The following is a 15,951-nucleotide window of genomic DNA, read 5'->3' on the forward strand; positions in this document are numbered from 1 at the left end:
TTTAAATCAAATGAGTGTGTCAAGGAGGACTCCGTCCAGCCTGACTCCTAAAGTAATCAGCAGCTCTCCGCCGCTTCGGCCGCAGCGTGCGGGTGGCGAAGTGCATTTTAATGAGCCGTCGGGGAAGATGAGGGTTCTGGCCGAGGGCCTGACCCCCCCTCCTTGGCAGGAGCTGGGGCTGCCCTCTGCTCTGGGGGATGCCCGAAGAGCCCCAGTTGGGTGGGCGACTTCTTCCCAGCGCGTCGGAAGGGGAAACGTTGAGCCCAGCTTTAGTACATCCCTCCAGAAAAAACAAAACAAAGCAACCCCCCAAAACAAAATGAAACAAAACAGTAAACCCACCAGGGTATTGTTGGAGAAGGAGAACTTCCACACGTTGAAGGGGCTGAAGCGGGGTGGGGTGACCCGTAGTGGTGGTGACAATTCTTGGCACCGGCGGGTCCTCCAGGGCTTTCCTGGAGTGCCTTATAAGGCGGAGGGTGGGGGGCCGCCCCAGGCAGGGCTGCGAGGCGCCGAGCCCCCGCCGTGGGAGAGCGTGTGCGTGGGGGAACTGCTGCGTGTTACACGCGGTTGTGTGTCATTCTAGATAATGGAGGAGCGGCTGCCGGAGGAGACGAGGGACATCTGAGGCGAGCCACATCTGAGGCGAGCCCATCCCGTCAGAAGGCAGAGTGATGGCATCCCCCCGGGCTGTAAGAGGTAAATCTGATCTGGCCACTACAGGTTTTTCTAAACTGGTGGTTTGGCTTTTTTACTTTGGTTTCAGTGCATTGTTTTTATTTATTTATTTATTAATTATATGAGGGGTTTTGAGTTCGGCGTTTGTGGGGTTTGGTTTTTTCGTTTGCTTGGGGGCTTTCTGTGGTTTAGGTTTTTTTGGTTGCTTGGATGGTTAGTTTGCTACTTTTTTTTTTTTTTTTTTTTTTTTTTTTTTTTTTTTTAAGGGTGTTGTGTTTTGTTTTGTTTTGTTTGTTTCTGGTTTTGTCTTCTTTTTCCCTACTTTCGGAGTTTTCTGAAGAGCACAGACCTACCGGGGGTGAGGCGGCTTTGCCACTCCGGGGGGCGCCTCTATCCAGTCCCTCGGCAGCTGTCTGTCTGTCTGTCTGTCTGTCTGTCTGTCTGTCTGTCTGTCTGTCTGCCCCACAATGGGAGACCGACACAGCCGGCCTAGAGAACCAGCAGAGACATAGTCCAGCAGACACTGCCTGTTCTCCCCGCGTCTCCCTCCCCGCCTCGCCTCGCCTCCCTTCCTTCTACTCCCGCCCAGCTTCCCGCACCCCGGGCCCCGCTGCGCGGAGCTGCCGGCGGGAAGGTGCGGTGCCTGGGTAAGGGGCTTCCCCGCTGCCGGCCGCTGCAGGCGTTGCCATGGGAGAAAGGGGCACTTCGCCTCCTCCGAAGCTAATTGTCATTTTTCCGCGAAGAAATGGAGGTGCTGCGGAAGGTGGGAGCAAAGCCAAGGGTTCGTCTTTTTTTGCATTAAAACGAGGGAAAATTAAAAATTACAAGGAGCGGCCACCTGCTCCGCGCCCTCCCGCGATCCCCCGCGTCCTGCCCTGAAGTTTTTATTGTCCATAAACAGTAAAGCAGGGGCGGCCAGTAATAAGATCAGGAAAGGAGGCATTAGACAAACAGCGCCCAGGCACCTCACGCGTAGCAGCGTGCTCTCAAAAGACACTTTCTGTTCAGCCCCAGTAAAGGTTTTATTGGTAATTGAGAAGACACGCAGCCGCAGGTTTGGCATTAATGACCACTTCAGTGGGTAAAAATTACAGTGCCTTGCTTGTGGACGAGACCCACTGGGCAAAGGGCACTGAGCAGCAATAACATGTATTTACTAAAGGAGTTCCTGCCAAATTAATGTCGGGATTTACGCTTCGATTTGCCGGATAAACCTTTCAGTAACTATGAAAGCAGGCCAATAACTTTTATAGAGGAAAGAAAAATATTTAAAGTCAGTGACTTCTTTAGTAGCTGAAAATTAACTTCTTAAAACAAATGGGGTTTTTCCTGCCCGTTGAATCAAAGAGACTTCTATAGTGAAATTTCATCCTGAAAGTTCTGCTATTTAAAAAATAGCAACACCCCGCGGGGCAATATTTTAGCTGTTAAACCAAACCAACCTGAAGCGTTGTCTGTGGGCAGAGGTGCTCACTCAGTTTCATTGAGAGCAAAGGATCCACAATATTTTTCTTAGAATTTTCAAATATTCAGGGAACATAGAAGTGTTTTACTCCCCTGCAGATCCTGAAGTTCTTCCTACAACATTTTTTTTTATCTCCTCGTTGTCAAACGAAGTAATTAGGAATAGGCTTTACCCTCTCTGGCGCTGTGCCTTCAGGTAGCAAAGGCATTAGAGCTGTAAACTTGGCATTTTCTGAACGTCTCCGGCTCCTCTTCCTCATCCATCAGCACTGGACCTTTCAGAGGGTTTAAACTTTGCATTTAGTTCGATGCTACTCAGCTGTGCAGGGGTGGGTTATGTCGCCTGAATCCAGTGACTTCCCGTCTCTGGGCAGAGGCAGAGAGGAGCAGGGCTGCCGGCAGCTCCCTGCCCTGCCTTCTCATCGCCTCCTGGCCCGCTCCCGTCCCGGGACTGGGATTCACCGGGTATCAGCTCTTGGAAAACTTGGTGGGGGCATCTTCTACTGTCCTTGGCAAGGATCCCTTCTTTTGTAATTGAAAACCAGTCATGCGAATTTCCCCAAGTCGTGGGCCCCTAATACTCTCTTCAATGTCAATGTTACTTAAAAACAAACAACACGGGAAAAAAAGCCCACAAAAAACACAACCAAAACCAAAACAAACCAACCCACACAAACAAAAACAAAAAAGAAGAAAACAAAGGCAGTTGTGGCTTTGAATTTGTAGATTTATCGAACATGGTTCTAAATCTCTCATTTTATCCGTGCTAAAGGAAATAGAAAAAAATGGGGTATGGATTCATAAAAATACATAAATGAACACGCAGCTATAGTGTGAGTGTGCAGATGTGTCAGTTGCTGAGAGCACTTTCCCTGAAAAAGAGAAGAGGATGAAGAAATAGTTTTCCCTTCATCAGATTAAAACCCGTCTGTTGTTTTTAAATATTTAAATCCTTTCGTCAGGACTATGGCTTTATTCCAAATAATTAAATATAGTGATTTGGCTAGTCGCAAGGAACAAAAACACAAACAAAAAACCAAAACCAACGAAACAAAAAACCAAAAACGACAACCGAAGAAACTCATAAACAAGTGAACAAATCCCAAAAACAATTTCTCCAGTTCTCATCTGCAAGACAAAATTTTTCAGTGAATTTCTTTGTTTTATTTTGCTCTCCTTATTCGATGCTGAGGCTTAACGAATACAGGTCAGAAAACGTATTTAAAAACAGTAGGTTCATTACCGACAAAGGTCTGGCCAGCATTAATCTAGTGTTTGGAAAACAGTTGACAATTGTAAGTGTTCCCCCCTTTTCCTTCCTTTCCTTTAAAAGTAAGCCCCTCCAAAAACAAATCACAAACCCTCTCTTGTTTACTCCAGGTCGAGTTCCCTTTCGACTTGCAACCAGCACGAAGGGCTAAATGGATAGACCATTTAATTATTTTTCTTCTAATCGCTTTAATCCCCGTTATAGTAGGAGCAAATGATGATAATGTGATCCACATGGAGAAAATCCGCGGGGAGGGGGGTGGGGGAGATTAGGACAGGGGGATCCTCCCGGCCCTGCGCTCTGGCAGGTGGAGCATGGCGGGGTGGAGTAGGAAGTACGGCTCGACTCAAAAATAAATACGGCACTGGAGTAACGCTTTCTAATCGGTGGGCGCCTTTTTTTTATTATTTTATTATTCTGTTTTTGCGTTGGTTGACGCGTCTGTAAAGTGTCGCGGTTGTCACCCTGTTTCGACAGGGGACCCTCCTAAAACAGAGAAGGGAAAAACAAGACCACCCATCCCCCGCCTCTTCAGAGCCTGAGCAAGGACAAGCTGATTTATTTTCTCTGGTCGCCCTCGCAATCCCTCAGGGACGCTTCGCTTTGCCGCAGCCCTCGGCCGGCGGCCACTCATATCCCTCCGGCTGCAGGGGCTCTGCAAAAGCCCGAGGAGGAGGAGGAGGGTGAGAAAGAGGAAGGGAAGCTCATCGACAGCATTAGTTAGAACTCCCACCGAAGTAAGACTCCCAGGAATAGAGCTAACAGGGCAATCACCGGGCACTTGGTTTTCTTTGGATGTTTGCAGTTCTGAACATATGCGGGACCTGTCGGTTTTTATAAACATCTTTCTGCAGGCAGTCAATCAATCATACCAGCAAGCAAGCAGACCAGGAGCCTAGGATATATACAAGGCATAAATATGTACATACAAACCCTGACTTTGTATTATTTACACTTTTTTTTTTTTTTCCTTCCCAAAGCCTTTCTAAGAGAAACTGTACCTAGGAAGATTATTCCAACAGAATCAGGAAATCACAGTGAAAAAGTGGGACGTACTGTCAGAAAGTTATGTTATACTACCTTTTATGTTTTAATACCACTGAGGGAAATATTAGAAAAGTAAAAGAAAAAAGTCTTTAAGCAAGCTGAATACTTTTAAAAAATATCCTATTATACTTGCAGTCAGGGACCTAGTTTCAGGAATAAGTGGCTGAAAAACATGAAAACTTGTAATTTAAAAATACTATGCAATAGATATATCTGGAAAAGGTATGACTTTACCAGATTTTCTAGTCAGCAAAGTATACTTTATGTTGCAGTAATTTCCAGTCTTAATTTGAAACATATTTGTAGCCAGGGATAGGTCCTTGCAAATGCACTGTATTATTATTAACAACAACAATAATAATAATAATAATAATAATTTTTTGATAATAAGAGCTCTGCACAGCATGGAATTTGTGCCTTCTCTTTCTGACACTGTTTTTTTGCTTGCAGCAGCACGGGCGAGTAAGAAATCCATAGGGTGAAGAACACAACAGATCTGAGGCACCCTGGTAACGCAGAGGAAAAGTTACATATCAAGGTAGGAGAAAATCAAGTTTCAGGACTTAGAAGGAGAAGAGCAGATTCTGAGCTGGTATAAACTAGGACTTTAACTGAAACAGAGAAGTGGCTGGTGCTGCAGAAATGGTGGCTTGTTTTTCTTTTGTTGCTATGATCCAAAATGTGGTCCCTTCCTCTAGACAAGTGAGCATCAAGTAAAGCCCTGGGCTGCTTTGGCCTGGTGAGGGAATGACACTCAGAAGCTGTGCTTTGGCTGCCAGTACCATGTGGAGCTTTCTCCAGCTGGTGAAACCTGCCAAACAAGCTTGTGAAATTGTGGACCAGAGTGTTAGTTTTGCTCAAGAAAGACTTTGTGACTGCCATTGTCTCTATGGAGCTATTCTCAAATGTATTTTTATTTTGTTGCTATTATTGCATTTGCTGTGCAAGTTTTCCCATAAAAATAAATATGATGTTAAACTTGCTTTCAGTCTATGATTATTATCTGTTTAAACAAATCATACAAGGAGCCTGAGCCAAATACTACTCATGTCAGGAGAGTGGGTTTAGGTGCTGCTAAATAGTAGAGAAAGTTGGTTTCACTGGCTTCTCAGAACCTTAAAAGCACATGTTTAAAGATGGATATCATCAGCAGAATAGGGACAGAGCTATTAATCTGATTACATTCAAGACCCCCCGTTGTAAGAACGTGTTTAAAATGGATTGGATCACTTGCTTGCTTTAAAGTTGTTCTCATTTTTATATAACAATTTATACTTATCATCAAGTAAGACAGAGCTTCAACAGTCAAAGCTTTATTCTTGTGAACCTGATGCATTGTTTTCCATAGCAATGCATTATGGAATCCCTTAACAGACACTTGTGTTGATCTGTGGTAGATAAGACAGACACAATGAGGGATAAAAATATCAACAATTTCCAGTTAAATAGTGCATGGAAGAAATAAAAATAATTAAACTAGTAGGTGAAGATTCTTTAAATATTTAATAACTTTGCAAGTAATATTTTTGTAAGCATGGTAACAAATTCCACATTCTAACCTTCTGGGGTGGCAACTGTGAGGTGACTCTTTTTTCAGATATCAATGTTTGGCTCACATGGAATTCTTAATCTTTATTCACAAAAAAATTTGGCAACCACAGAAATGATATTTTAATATTAAAGAAAAACTGTCAAAGGTTCACTTTTTTTTTTTAACTCTCAAAGATTCATAGTCCTTTCCCTCCTTTCCCTGCTATTTTCTTTCCTCCTCTCCCTCCTCCCCCCCCTTTTTTTTTCCCTTTGATTTCCTTTCCCCTTTTTTTTCCTTTTCCTCTTCTGTCCCCCAATGATTGTTGAGAATTATATAAACAAGGTTGGGTTTTTTTAGTTTTTGGGTTTTTTTTTTTTTTAATGAAGAAAGGGGAAAATGAGTGAAGAGAGGTACACAACACACACACACCTGGCAGTATGAACACCCCACCCACCCAATCTTCCTCCCTAGCCTTTTTCAGCTTTTGGGAACACCTTCTGAACATTGTGATAGGACAAGTGACAAATCCCTTTCTGGAAGATCTTGCTTCTAAAGACAAAGCTACTGACTCACAAAAGACTGTTTGTGAGAAGTGCCAAACAGAGCAGACAGATTGCTGTTCATCAGCCTATGAACACACCAGTTCTCCTCTGCTTGATTATGGGGCACACCTGTACCCTGAGAACTGGTTACAAAGGGCACTTCAGTCATCACCTGAGAATGTTACAGTCAACTAAAACTGAGACAGACACCTTTTGTTGTAAAGCAATATTCTGCTATGCCTGTACAGGTAGGACTCTGCTACTTATTTTACAGATCTTCTATGCATCGTGGGCAATGAATTTTACTATTTTTCTTCTCTCTGAAGTTAAGTGTTTTTTTACTAAAGCATAAATTGTATTAAGTAATAGTACTATTTGCACTGCATGCAGTAAGCATAAAGCCCCCAGAGTGCCAATCTGCTTTTTAGTTTTTGCTTCTTCAAAACCATAATGGAATCCTGACTCCAGCTCCATGAGTTACTGATTTGTTTTTGACAGTGGTGGGGCCAGAATTTTACTAGGGTGTATCTTGTTAGGTGTGTTGTGCAGACAATGCAGATAAGCCTCTCCAAGTTATTCTGTGTAAAATTATGCTTAATTGAATTATGTAATGAATAATGTCCAAAATAGACTACAAATTTTTGATCAATATTCATGGAATCAATTTTAAGACAATTTTGGAATAATTATGAGACTGGAGTTACTGATATAGAGCTGTATGGTTGGTAATGTGAGCTTTCTTTTCTATTTCTTTTGTATAAGCAATGGTCTATACTTAGAAATATCAACAGTGACTGAGAGTACACCTTAACTGCTGCTTCTTTTGTTTCTGTTATTTAACCAGTGTTAAGAATTCAGAGAGAAAAATTTTTTAAAAAACATTTTTTAAAAATAACAAGATTATTCACAGTCCATTTACTAATTAGGGGGAAGACGAGAGGAGGCTGCAAGGACTCTGCTCAGCCTCACTCTAGACAGCTGTGGAGCAGAGCAGACTTGTAGACAGAGCAGGGAGACTGCTGTGTTACTGCAGGAAAATGGAATTCAGGCACTGGAATTCCAATTCAGGCATTGGAATGGGCTGCCCAGGCAGGTGGTGGATTCTCTGTTGCTGGGGGTTTTTAAGAAGACACTGATGTGGCACTCAGTGCCATGGTCTGGGAACCACAGTAGCAATGGGTCAAGGGTTGGACTTGTTGATCTCAGAGGTCCTTTCCAACCTGGCTGATTCTGGGATGCTGTGAAAGAGGGAAGATGAGGTTTGAATATGGCTGGGACCAGGTATCCTCTTACGGACATCACCAATCTCACCTCTTCAAAACTTCTGTCTCGATATGCATTTTAGATTAGAGCATTTTAGATTTAATGAAACCTTCAAAAAAAAGTCTTATCAAAGAAAATGCCTTCCTTTGGCTTTCCTCTTGTTTTACTAATTTGTGTGTTTAGACTCAGGTCAGAAATCCTGAATTATGTGTAATAATTTAACAAAGTATCACCAAATATTGCTCATTTAAAAGAATTCTCAGTACATTTCAGGGTCCCTGTGATTTAAATATCTACTTTATTATAGGAATTCAGCACAATGTTTATCTATATACCATTAGGCCTTTAAGAGCTATGATTTTCAGTATGTGTAATGTGTTGTAATGTGAACTTGTAATATCAAGAAAAAGAAGTACTATAGTAAAGGTGATTACTGATTGTGATTACTCATTGTATGTCTTCTATATTTTACTAAACCTTATATATAGGGAAAAAAGATTCAAGTGTTTTTTATCATATTTTACTGTGATAGATGAATCTTTTGTATCTACTGTATATTTTGCTGCTATGCCAGGAGCAAAAAAACCAGAGCACACTAGCTTTTGCTAGTACATATCAGAAATGCTAGACAGACCTCAGATAGCATGGAACAGTAGCAAATACATTTGCTGATATAAATCCCTAAGTGGAATATAGAGATAACAAGTTACATTTAATGCAAAAGAATGTAGGGTCTTGATTATCACTAAAAAGCACATTAAGAGATGCACTTCTGTAGCACTTTTGAAGCAGTTTGGTGATTTCCTTGCTTATTTTGTCATCCAGGTGATTTATGCTCAGGAGGCAAGTTACCCTACGTTCTCCAGTTATAAAAATATATTTCAAATCAACTGCATTACATGTAATTATCACAATTAGTCTGAATTCAGGATGTGAAGACATGGAAACAGCAGCTGTGAAAATACTTTTAACACATATGAAACACCTAAGATAAAAGTAGTGCAAAGAATACCCGTGATGACACGCCCCAGGAGGAGTATGTTCTGCCTGGTGTAACAGAGCAGTAAAGTGTTTTTCACTATCTACATCTCCCCTTAGCCTCACATGAGTTTTGCATTTCTGAGTTAGTGGACAGAGCTGATGTATAAAGGAGTCCAAAGCAGTGAATGAAAGGTCAATTTGTTGGTACAGGGTTGTGACTGCAGAAAGATTAGTGACAGGCAGACGTGTGTTTTCTTTAAAGGGGATGACTGCTATTGAAATCAGTCTTCATTTTTTGTGTATTTATGTATAAGGGGAACACAGTGCTCAAGCTCAACAGAATAAATTTCTACAAGGAAAGTGAGAAAAACAAATAGTAAAGCATTTAAAATATCTACATTAAATTTCAAAAGCACTGCTCTTTTTGTTATGTGCTCTTTCAATGTGAAAATAGTGTAAAATTTTTAGGTTTTGGTTATTAGCACATGTGTGCAGAGATGTGTCTGCCCTGAGCTCTACAGAGGATTCCTGGCCACTCGGCAGCCTATTTCCATGAGTAGGGCTCAGAGGATGAGGCCTTCTTAAGGGAATGCTGCCAAAAACATGACAGGTTGCATAGATGATTTTTCTCCAGAAAAACTTACCTGAACAAGCTTTGATATTTTTTTTTCCTTTTAGAGAATTTCTTGTCTGTAAGGATTACAGGATTTCCATAAGGTTAATAATAGAGGTTACGTGCACTCTGCAAATTTGATTCTGGTACCCAGTCAAAATCAGAGCTTTGAAATAACTGATGAAGTTCACTTCCTCAGAATGTGTTAATGTCCCAACTTAGAGTTAAACTTTCAACAGCTGAAAGACAATACCATTGACATGTACCTGGCACTAGTTACTCAGGTTTATTTTTTCCTGGAAGGCTGTTTTGGGCGACAGAGTGGCGTCGGGATTTCCCAGGTTGTTGTGCTGACAAACCGCAGTGGTGGTAAAGGCAGGGAGTCTGACAAAATCTCATTAATCATTTTAAATTAAATCCAACATTCCTCTCCAACACTGCCATGAAGAAAGCTTTTACAAATGAATACTCTCTCTGAAAAGAACTGGTATCCTGACCATGTTGCTTTCATACAAATAAGCTTGATTTCTCTCATGTACACATGGCTCAAAAAGTAGCATTTTTAAGACTTTAAAAAATGCATTTTTTTAATTGCTAGAAATCTGAAAAGTGCTTTTTGTTCATTTTCTGTATTAGGTGATAGGAGTGAACCATGTACCTGAAAAATACAGCCTCTTCGTTCTTTTGATGAATAGCAGGTTTTTTTTCTTTTTTAAATTATCAAGAAAACACAGCAAGTTCGTTTTTAATGCCAGAAAATTCCATACAGGAAATAGGAGTATTCTGTGTTTATATTTTCTAAGCATCTCTTCTCTAAGCTTGATTTTATAATTAAGAAAACTGCAATTTTACCAACTTCATTGTCAGCAAAAGTAATGAAGTGATAAAAGAGAAATTGATTTATCTCTTAGAAGCTTTTTACACTAACTTTGTAACTAATTCTAGTTATCTGGTTATGATTTTATTATAGGTACTATATGGTAAATCTTAACATTTAACATCTGACAAATAATACAGAAGATCACATACAATTTTATCTTACTAAAATCACTATTTTATGTAGATTATAAAAGTTTGTGTATTGTTTCTCTGTAAGGCAAAAAGCCATCACATGCCTATGAGAGACACAGGAAATCCTTTAAGTCTGTCCTTTGTCCATTTTAATAGTGCTTTGGAGATTAGAGTGTTAGATTTTACAGTGGCAGAGAACAAACCATCAGCCTTAATGTTTATTAGTTTTGGTACATGAAATATGTGAGAAGAAAAAATCCAAGTCAATATAAGGAAAGTAAATCTGACTTTTCTAAATTCTTAATATTGTTATTTGACATTTTAACATAGTCAAGTAGGTATACTACAATACTGCTTAAGTACTTAATTTAATACTTGCTCTCTAAAATCAGCTACAAAAATATCAGATTGCACAATGACAGCCTCACATAGGCAAAAGATGTATAATTGCTTAAAAAAAATAGAAAAAGAGAAAAAAGGCACAATTCCTGTTAATAAATTTGTTTATGTAAAGAACATAAATGAGTATACCGAAGACAAAAATAGTAGCATTCATTTGCCCAGCTAGACAGTGTTATCCTAAATCTGTATTTTGAAACTGTTTATAATTTTTCTTTTTCCAGTGTGGGGGATGGGAGAGAAAGTTTTAAAAGAACAAATTGAATTTTTTTTCCCCTGAACGCTAATTTCTTGCCTAGTTTAAGACTGGCAAACATGTCTCTTAACTTAAAATTGTTTGGGCTTTTGTATGTTGAAGCAGATCTGATTTATTTTAAAAAGCCAAAGCTGTATAAATCTGTTAGAGTATGAATGGAAAGTATTTAGATGGAAAGAGATCTTCAGATCTATCAGAGACCATCTATAACAAAACCATGTGAATATGTAATTGACATGAATGTGTAATGACATGAATATGTCATATTCCTTGAATAAATGCAGGGTGCCACAGAATTGAATACAGGCATAAATGAGCTGTATCACAGTACACTACATGAACACATGTACGTTCATTTCCCCTATGTGAACAAGGAACAATTGTCCTTCTGTCATGTCTGTGTGTACTACAGTTAGCAACATTCAGAAATGGCCATTCAGAACACAACTTCAGTATCTTTAAGTACCAGAATCATAGAATAATTAAGGTTGGAAAGGCCATCTAAAATCAAGTCCAACTGTCAATAACTAGTGTTTGCAGGGGGATGGGCTGCAGGCTCCTTTCTTCCTTCAGTGTTGTGTAGGGCTGGCATGATGGCAACATTGTGTGGCCAAAGTTCAGAGGGCATGTAGTGGTGGAATCACAATAGCTCAGGAATCGTTTCACAGTTACGAGTAGGATCACAGCCATGTGATCAGACTTGGGATACTCTTGCTTGACCAAGCAGGTATTTCCATGTCACATCATTTAGTGACATCTGGATCTATCATTATTGTTTTTTAAAACTTACTTGGAGACACCAGTAGTGCACTGGAGAAGGCACTGTACTAAATGTAGTTTTTCTGGAGGATGACTAAGAAAATTCAAACTTTATCTTTCTTACTTTCTAAGAGTATCATCACATCTGCTTTTGCTTGTGCGTGTTTTTTCAGATAGAACAAGGCCTAACAATGAAAAGTTTATATCCTTACAATGCAGAAAATTACTTCTTTGCCATTCCAAAGATCCAAGCTTCAAAGGAAAAAAGGACAGAAGAAATGTCTGTTGTCATTTTTTGTTTCTTGGTTACCTCTAAGGAAATCCACACTTGGCATGTGGTGTTTCCTCTTTTCTATTCCACCCTTAGTAACATAATGCACACCACAAGTTGGGTGCTAACACCTAACACTATTCAAAATCATATTGTGAAGATTAGATGCCATTATCTTATTATTCAGGGGGTTGGGTCTTGGTTTTTTTTTAAAGCCTGGATGTGTGCTATGGAAACTTACCACATCATCCTGTTTCTATTTTATCTTCTTGGCTGTTACACTAGTCTTGAAGCTTTCTAAGCCTTATTAATAGATGCACACATCTATTGCAGAACAAAAAATGTTCCATCTGCCTGCAGGCTATGTATCTGAGGATGGGAACTGAGGGTAACTGGAAAGTAAGAAAAATGCAGATTAACAATCTGTACCTATTAATGCAAAATCAAAAGTAGTATCACTAATGTAAACTCAAATACCAGTCAGAAGAGAATTAGGCCTTGCTTTGCATTTGTGGTTTAAGAAGAAAACATTTCCTAATTAGTTATTTCAAAATTAATTGAATTATTCCTTTTAGGTGTGTTAACTTCTGAGAAGAGTTTTCTAGGAGGTCACATTTTGCAGTCTTCAGGTAAGCTCACTTTAAGAAGCACACAGACTTGGTTTTATAGATGATGGTAAAAGTTTTCCAATTTTTTTTTTTTTTTTTTAAAAGGACTAGACACCCGTGTCATGAACAAAGCTCCCCAATGTACCATATACTCTTTGTGTTTAAGATCTATTGACCATTGCAGAATGCATTCTTGGGCTTTCTAAAATGTACGAAATTACACAGGCTGAAGTGACAAGGAGTGATATTCTAAAACCTCTCTGCACTATTGCTGGATCCTGGCTGTGTATGCTATACAAATATAAGTGGCATTTACACTTGGTTAAAGGTCATCTAAATAAATAAATAAAAGAACCCCAAGCTTTTTTTATGGGTGCATTTCTGTAGGTGGACCAGAGGTATAAAGTAAATGTACTAAACACTTGAAACAGAAACAGTAGGTACTTTTTTTTTTTTTTTCTGTCATTTTTGCAGCCCTTGGGCAGACTGCAATTGTCATCAGTCTTCCCATATCTAAGACAAATGTAACACTCCCCAGGTGCCAAACAGAAAGCCATGGTGTGGGCAAAATGCGTGCCTATGAGTTGTATGACCTGCATTCAATTCCTGACTGTGCCATAGGCTTCCTACATAAAAAATAAGAATATCCTGTAAATCAGAAATGAGAACATATTCCTAGCTTACCTCATGGTGCGGCAGGGAAAAAAGATAAACCTCTTTCTTACCACAAGGAATCCAGGTGCTAGTAATAGGTGAATATTACGTGAGCAAAAATAATCAGCAACAGTTCTGACTTCAACTACATGTTATGTCAATCTAAGAAAAGCACTGCTTTATGAATTTTCTGAAAACCCAGGCAAATCCTCATTCAATTCCTGCACATGCATTGCAGTTTCGCTGCTAATATTCTACACTTGTCAAAAAACTTAAGACACAATTTGGCTGAAACAATTTTTGAAGAATTTGCATAAATCTAGAACTGATTAAAATCTAGCTGTATGACAGATTTAGAAAAAGTAATTCAGTCTCTGAGTCTGGAACAGCTCTCCCATTCTGCACGCTCACTGCTCTCATCTTGCACAGTCAGTTTTTAGCAGCTTTCAGCAATGAGACACCTGGAACATATTTGCCTGGGCAATTCCATCACTGACACTTTTACACCAAGGGAAGTGGCAAAATTTTAGCTGCCCCTTCTGTTGAGAGTTTTACTCCATCACCATGCTGAATTGATGACTGTTATCCTATGACCCCAATAACAAGCATCTGCAATATAGGTCAGCTTGCTCTATGTAAACTGCACAATTTCTCAAGGCTATCCCTGGCTGATGTCAGGGTCCACCTAAAATAGAGGTTGCAATCTTGTAATATTGGCAATATGCTAATTCAAGTTACTCAATATAATATTAGATATCAGCTTAGATATTTTCCAAGTGTTCCGTAATCTCCTATAATGAACTTTATTGTAGTATTCAGACCAGTGTTTCTCTAACTTACGCATCTGAGGTAGTCAGCATGGTAAAAATGTAAAAGAAAGTAGAACACCATTTTAAGAGATAAAAGGAGAAATTTTAGTTAAAATATTTTACAATAAAATAATTATGATTATAAATCTCTTTAGTTAAATATATACCCATTACGTGGTATACTTTTAAAAGAATGAACTTATTAAAGTTTCAAGCAGATCTAATGCACAAATTCACCACTTTGTCAGCTTAGACTGTAATGTCAGTTTAACATTCGTAAATGGCCGTGTCAGAGTAATGGCATTGTTTTGTGCAAAACTAAAAAAATTATGAAAAACAAATCTCCAAATCCTTCTATTCCCACAGTAAATAGATAGAAAAGGTAGTTTACACATACACGCACTTACACACACAAACTTTGATTGCATACAGAGGTTAGAATGACCAGCACTAAAATAACCCCCATCTCTACAAAATAATTAATTTCTTGAATTGATGTAGTTTTTGAAAATTACAAATTTTAAGTGCTAGCAAATTGTGCTTCTAGGCAGCCACATGGCCAATAAGGTAGATATTGTCATACAGGTGCCCTACAAAATCTTCGCTAATATTCTGTGCAGCTCGTCGTGTATTTCGGATGAATTCCCTCTTTGACATTTTGTTCTTCACGTGAGGGCTTGTTAGATCAATGGAAAGTAGAATCAAAGAGTAACACAGTACATAAACTGCATCTAGACAAGAGAGAATAAATGAAAAAATTAAAAAGGAAACTTTGGTCAGTAAAAATATTGTCCAAGAACTTTAATTCTTCATCTGGGCTTAAAATTATATATATATATATATATATATATATGTATATATATACACAAACATACACAACAAATTCAAAGTAATAAAGTTCTGCAAACTACCAAATGAGCATTTACAAATCTCTTCATATTTCTGCATTATCTAAAAGTCATTAAGGACTTTATGCATGTTCATTTAAACAGATGCCTAAGTGTTTGTAAACTAAGGCCATCATCCTACTAAATCTTATTTTTAAACATGTAAGCAGACCCACTGCTGAAAACTAGCTCCCTCCCAGCCAATCAGAAATTGATGTTGTGTGAGGCCCAAGATTTCCTCTCATTTCTGTGGGACTGACCACAGGGTAAAATGTTAAGTGTCTAGGTCTTTGCAAGAAAGAGCTTAGGTGATAGTTCAGAGCTTAAGCACAGAAAAAAGTGAGGGAAAGATAAACACAAAAATTAAACCCACTTATCAGCTAGGTCTAAGAAAAGAATATATATAGGATTTTTCTATTTGTTTTTGGTTTTTTTTTTTAACCCAAGTGGGATGATGCCTGTATACTGACCCACCCCAAGCCATGTTTATACTTTCAGAAATACTCGTTTATGTGCTGACTTCAAAATTATCATTAACAGTATCATAATCCAGAAATATAAAGGCTGATCTACAGAATCAAAACTCTGTTTTGCTTACCAGGGCTAAGGCCAAGCTCCCTCATCAAATCAGGATTACAAGCACAGAATCTGTGAGAAAACTTTGTTATGAGAGTTTCAAGGTACTCCCCACGCTCCTCAGGAGCGTGAATGTGTCTGAAGAACTCTCTCAGTGCATTTGGCAAGAACTGATTTCTGAAGTTGTGCAGTGTCACAAGGTCATCCAAAACATCTCTCCTAGTAGAATGAAATCCCACATAATTAGAGAACTTTCTTTTAACTGTTTAAGTACGAAAACGTAGCTTTTAAAAATAAAAATTACAGCTTTAGAATAGTTTATGAACTTTGTT

At 39.0% G+C, this 15,951-nt stretch overlaps 1 protein-coding gene and 1 long non-coding RNA gene across 5 annotated transcripts in view; one reads left to right on the plus strand and one right to left on the minus strand.

Moving 5' to 3' along the window:
• On the plus strand, window positions 1-14,340 carry LOC139795920 (uncharacterized). 3 transcript variants are annotated; one of them, XR_011725753.1, is made up of 2 exons: window positions 1-699; window positions 4,910-14,340. It is a non-coding gene; the product is annotated as an uncharacterized lncRNA (long non-coding RNA). The 3 variants fall into 3 exon arrangements; XR_011725750.1 differs by lacking the exon at window positions 1-699 and adding an exon at window positions 707-4,464; XR_011725752.1 differs by lacking the exon at window positions 1-699 and adding an exon at window positions 707-4,464 and having other exon boundaries at window positions 4,913-14,340.
• The window catches only part of FBXO8 (F-box protein 8), a 14,261-nt gene continuing 12,446 nt past the window's right edge, over window positions 14,137-15,951 (minus strand). For both annotated transcript variants that reach the window (XM_071743195.1, XM_071743196.1), the window contains exons 5-6: window positions 15,642-15,838; window positions 14,137-14,887 (exon numbers count right to left, since the gene is read on the minus strand). In XM_071743195.1, coding sequence (XP_071599296.1) covers window positions 14,700-14,887; window positions 15,642-15,838 — 385 coding nt within the window. In that variant the 3' untranslated portion in view covers window positions 14,137-14,699. The remainder of the gene's footprint in view (window positions 14,888-15,641; window positions 15,839-15,951) is intronic.

The sequence above is a fragment of the Heliangelus exortis genome, chromosome 4, assembly GCF_036169615.1.
Source record: "Heliangelus exortis chromosome 4, bHelExo1.hap1, whole genome shotgun sequence".
NCBI lineage: Eukaryota > Metazoa > Chordata > Aves > Apodiformes > Trochilidae > Heliangelus > Heliangelus exortis.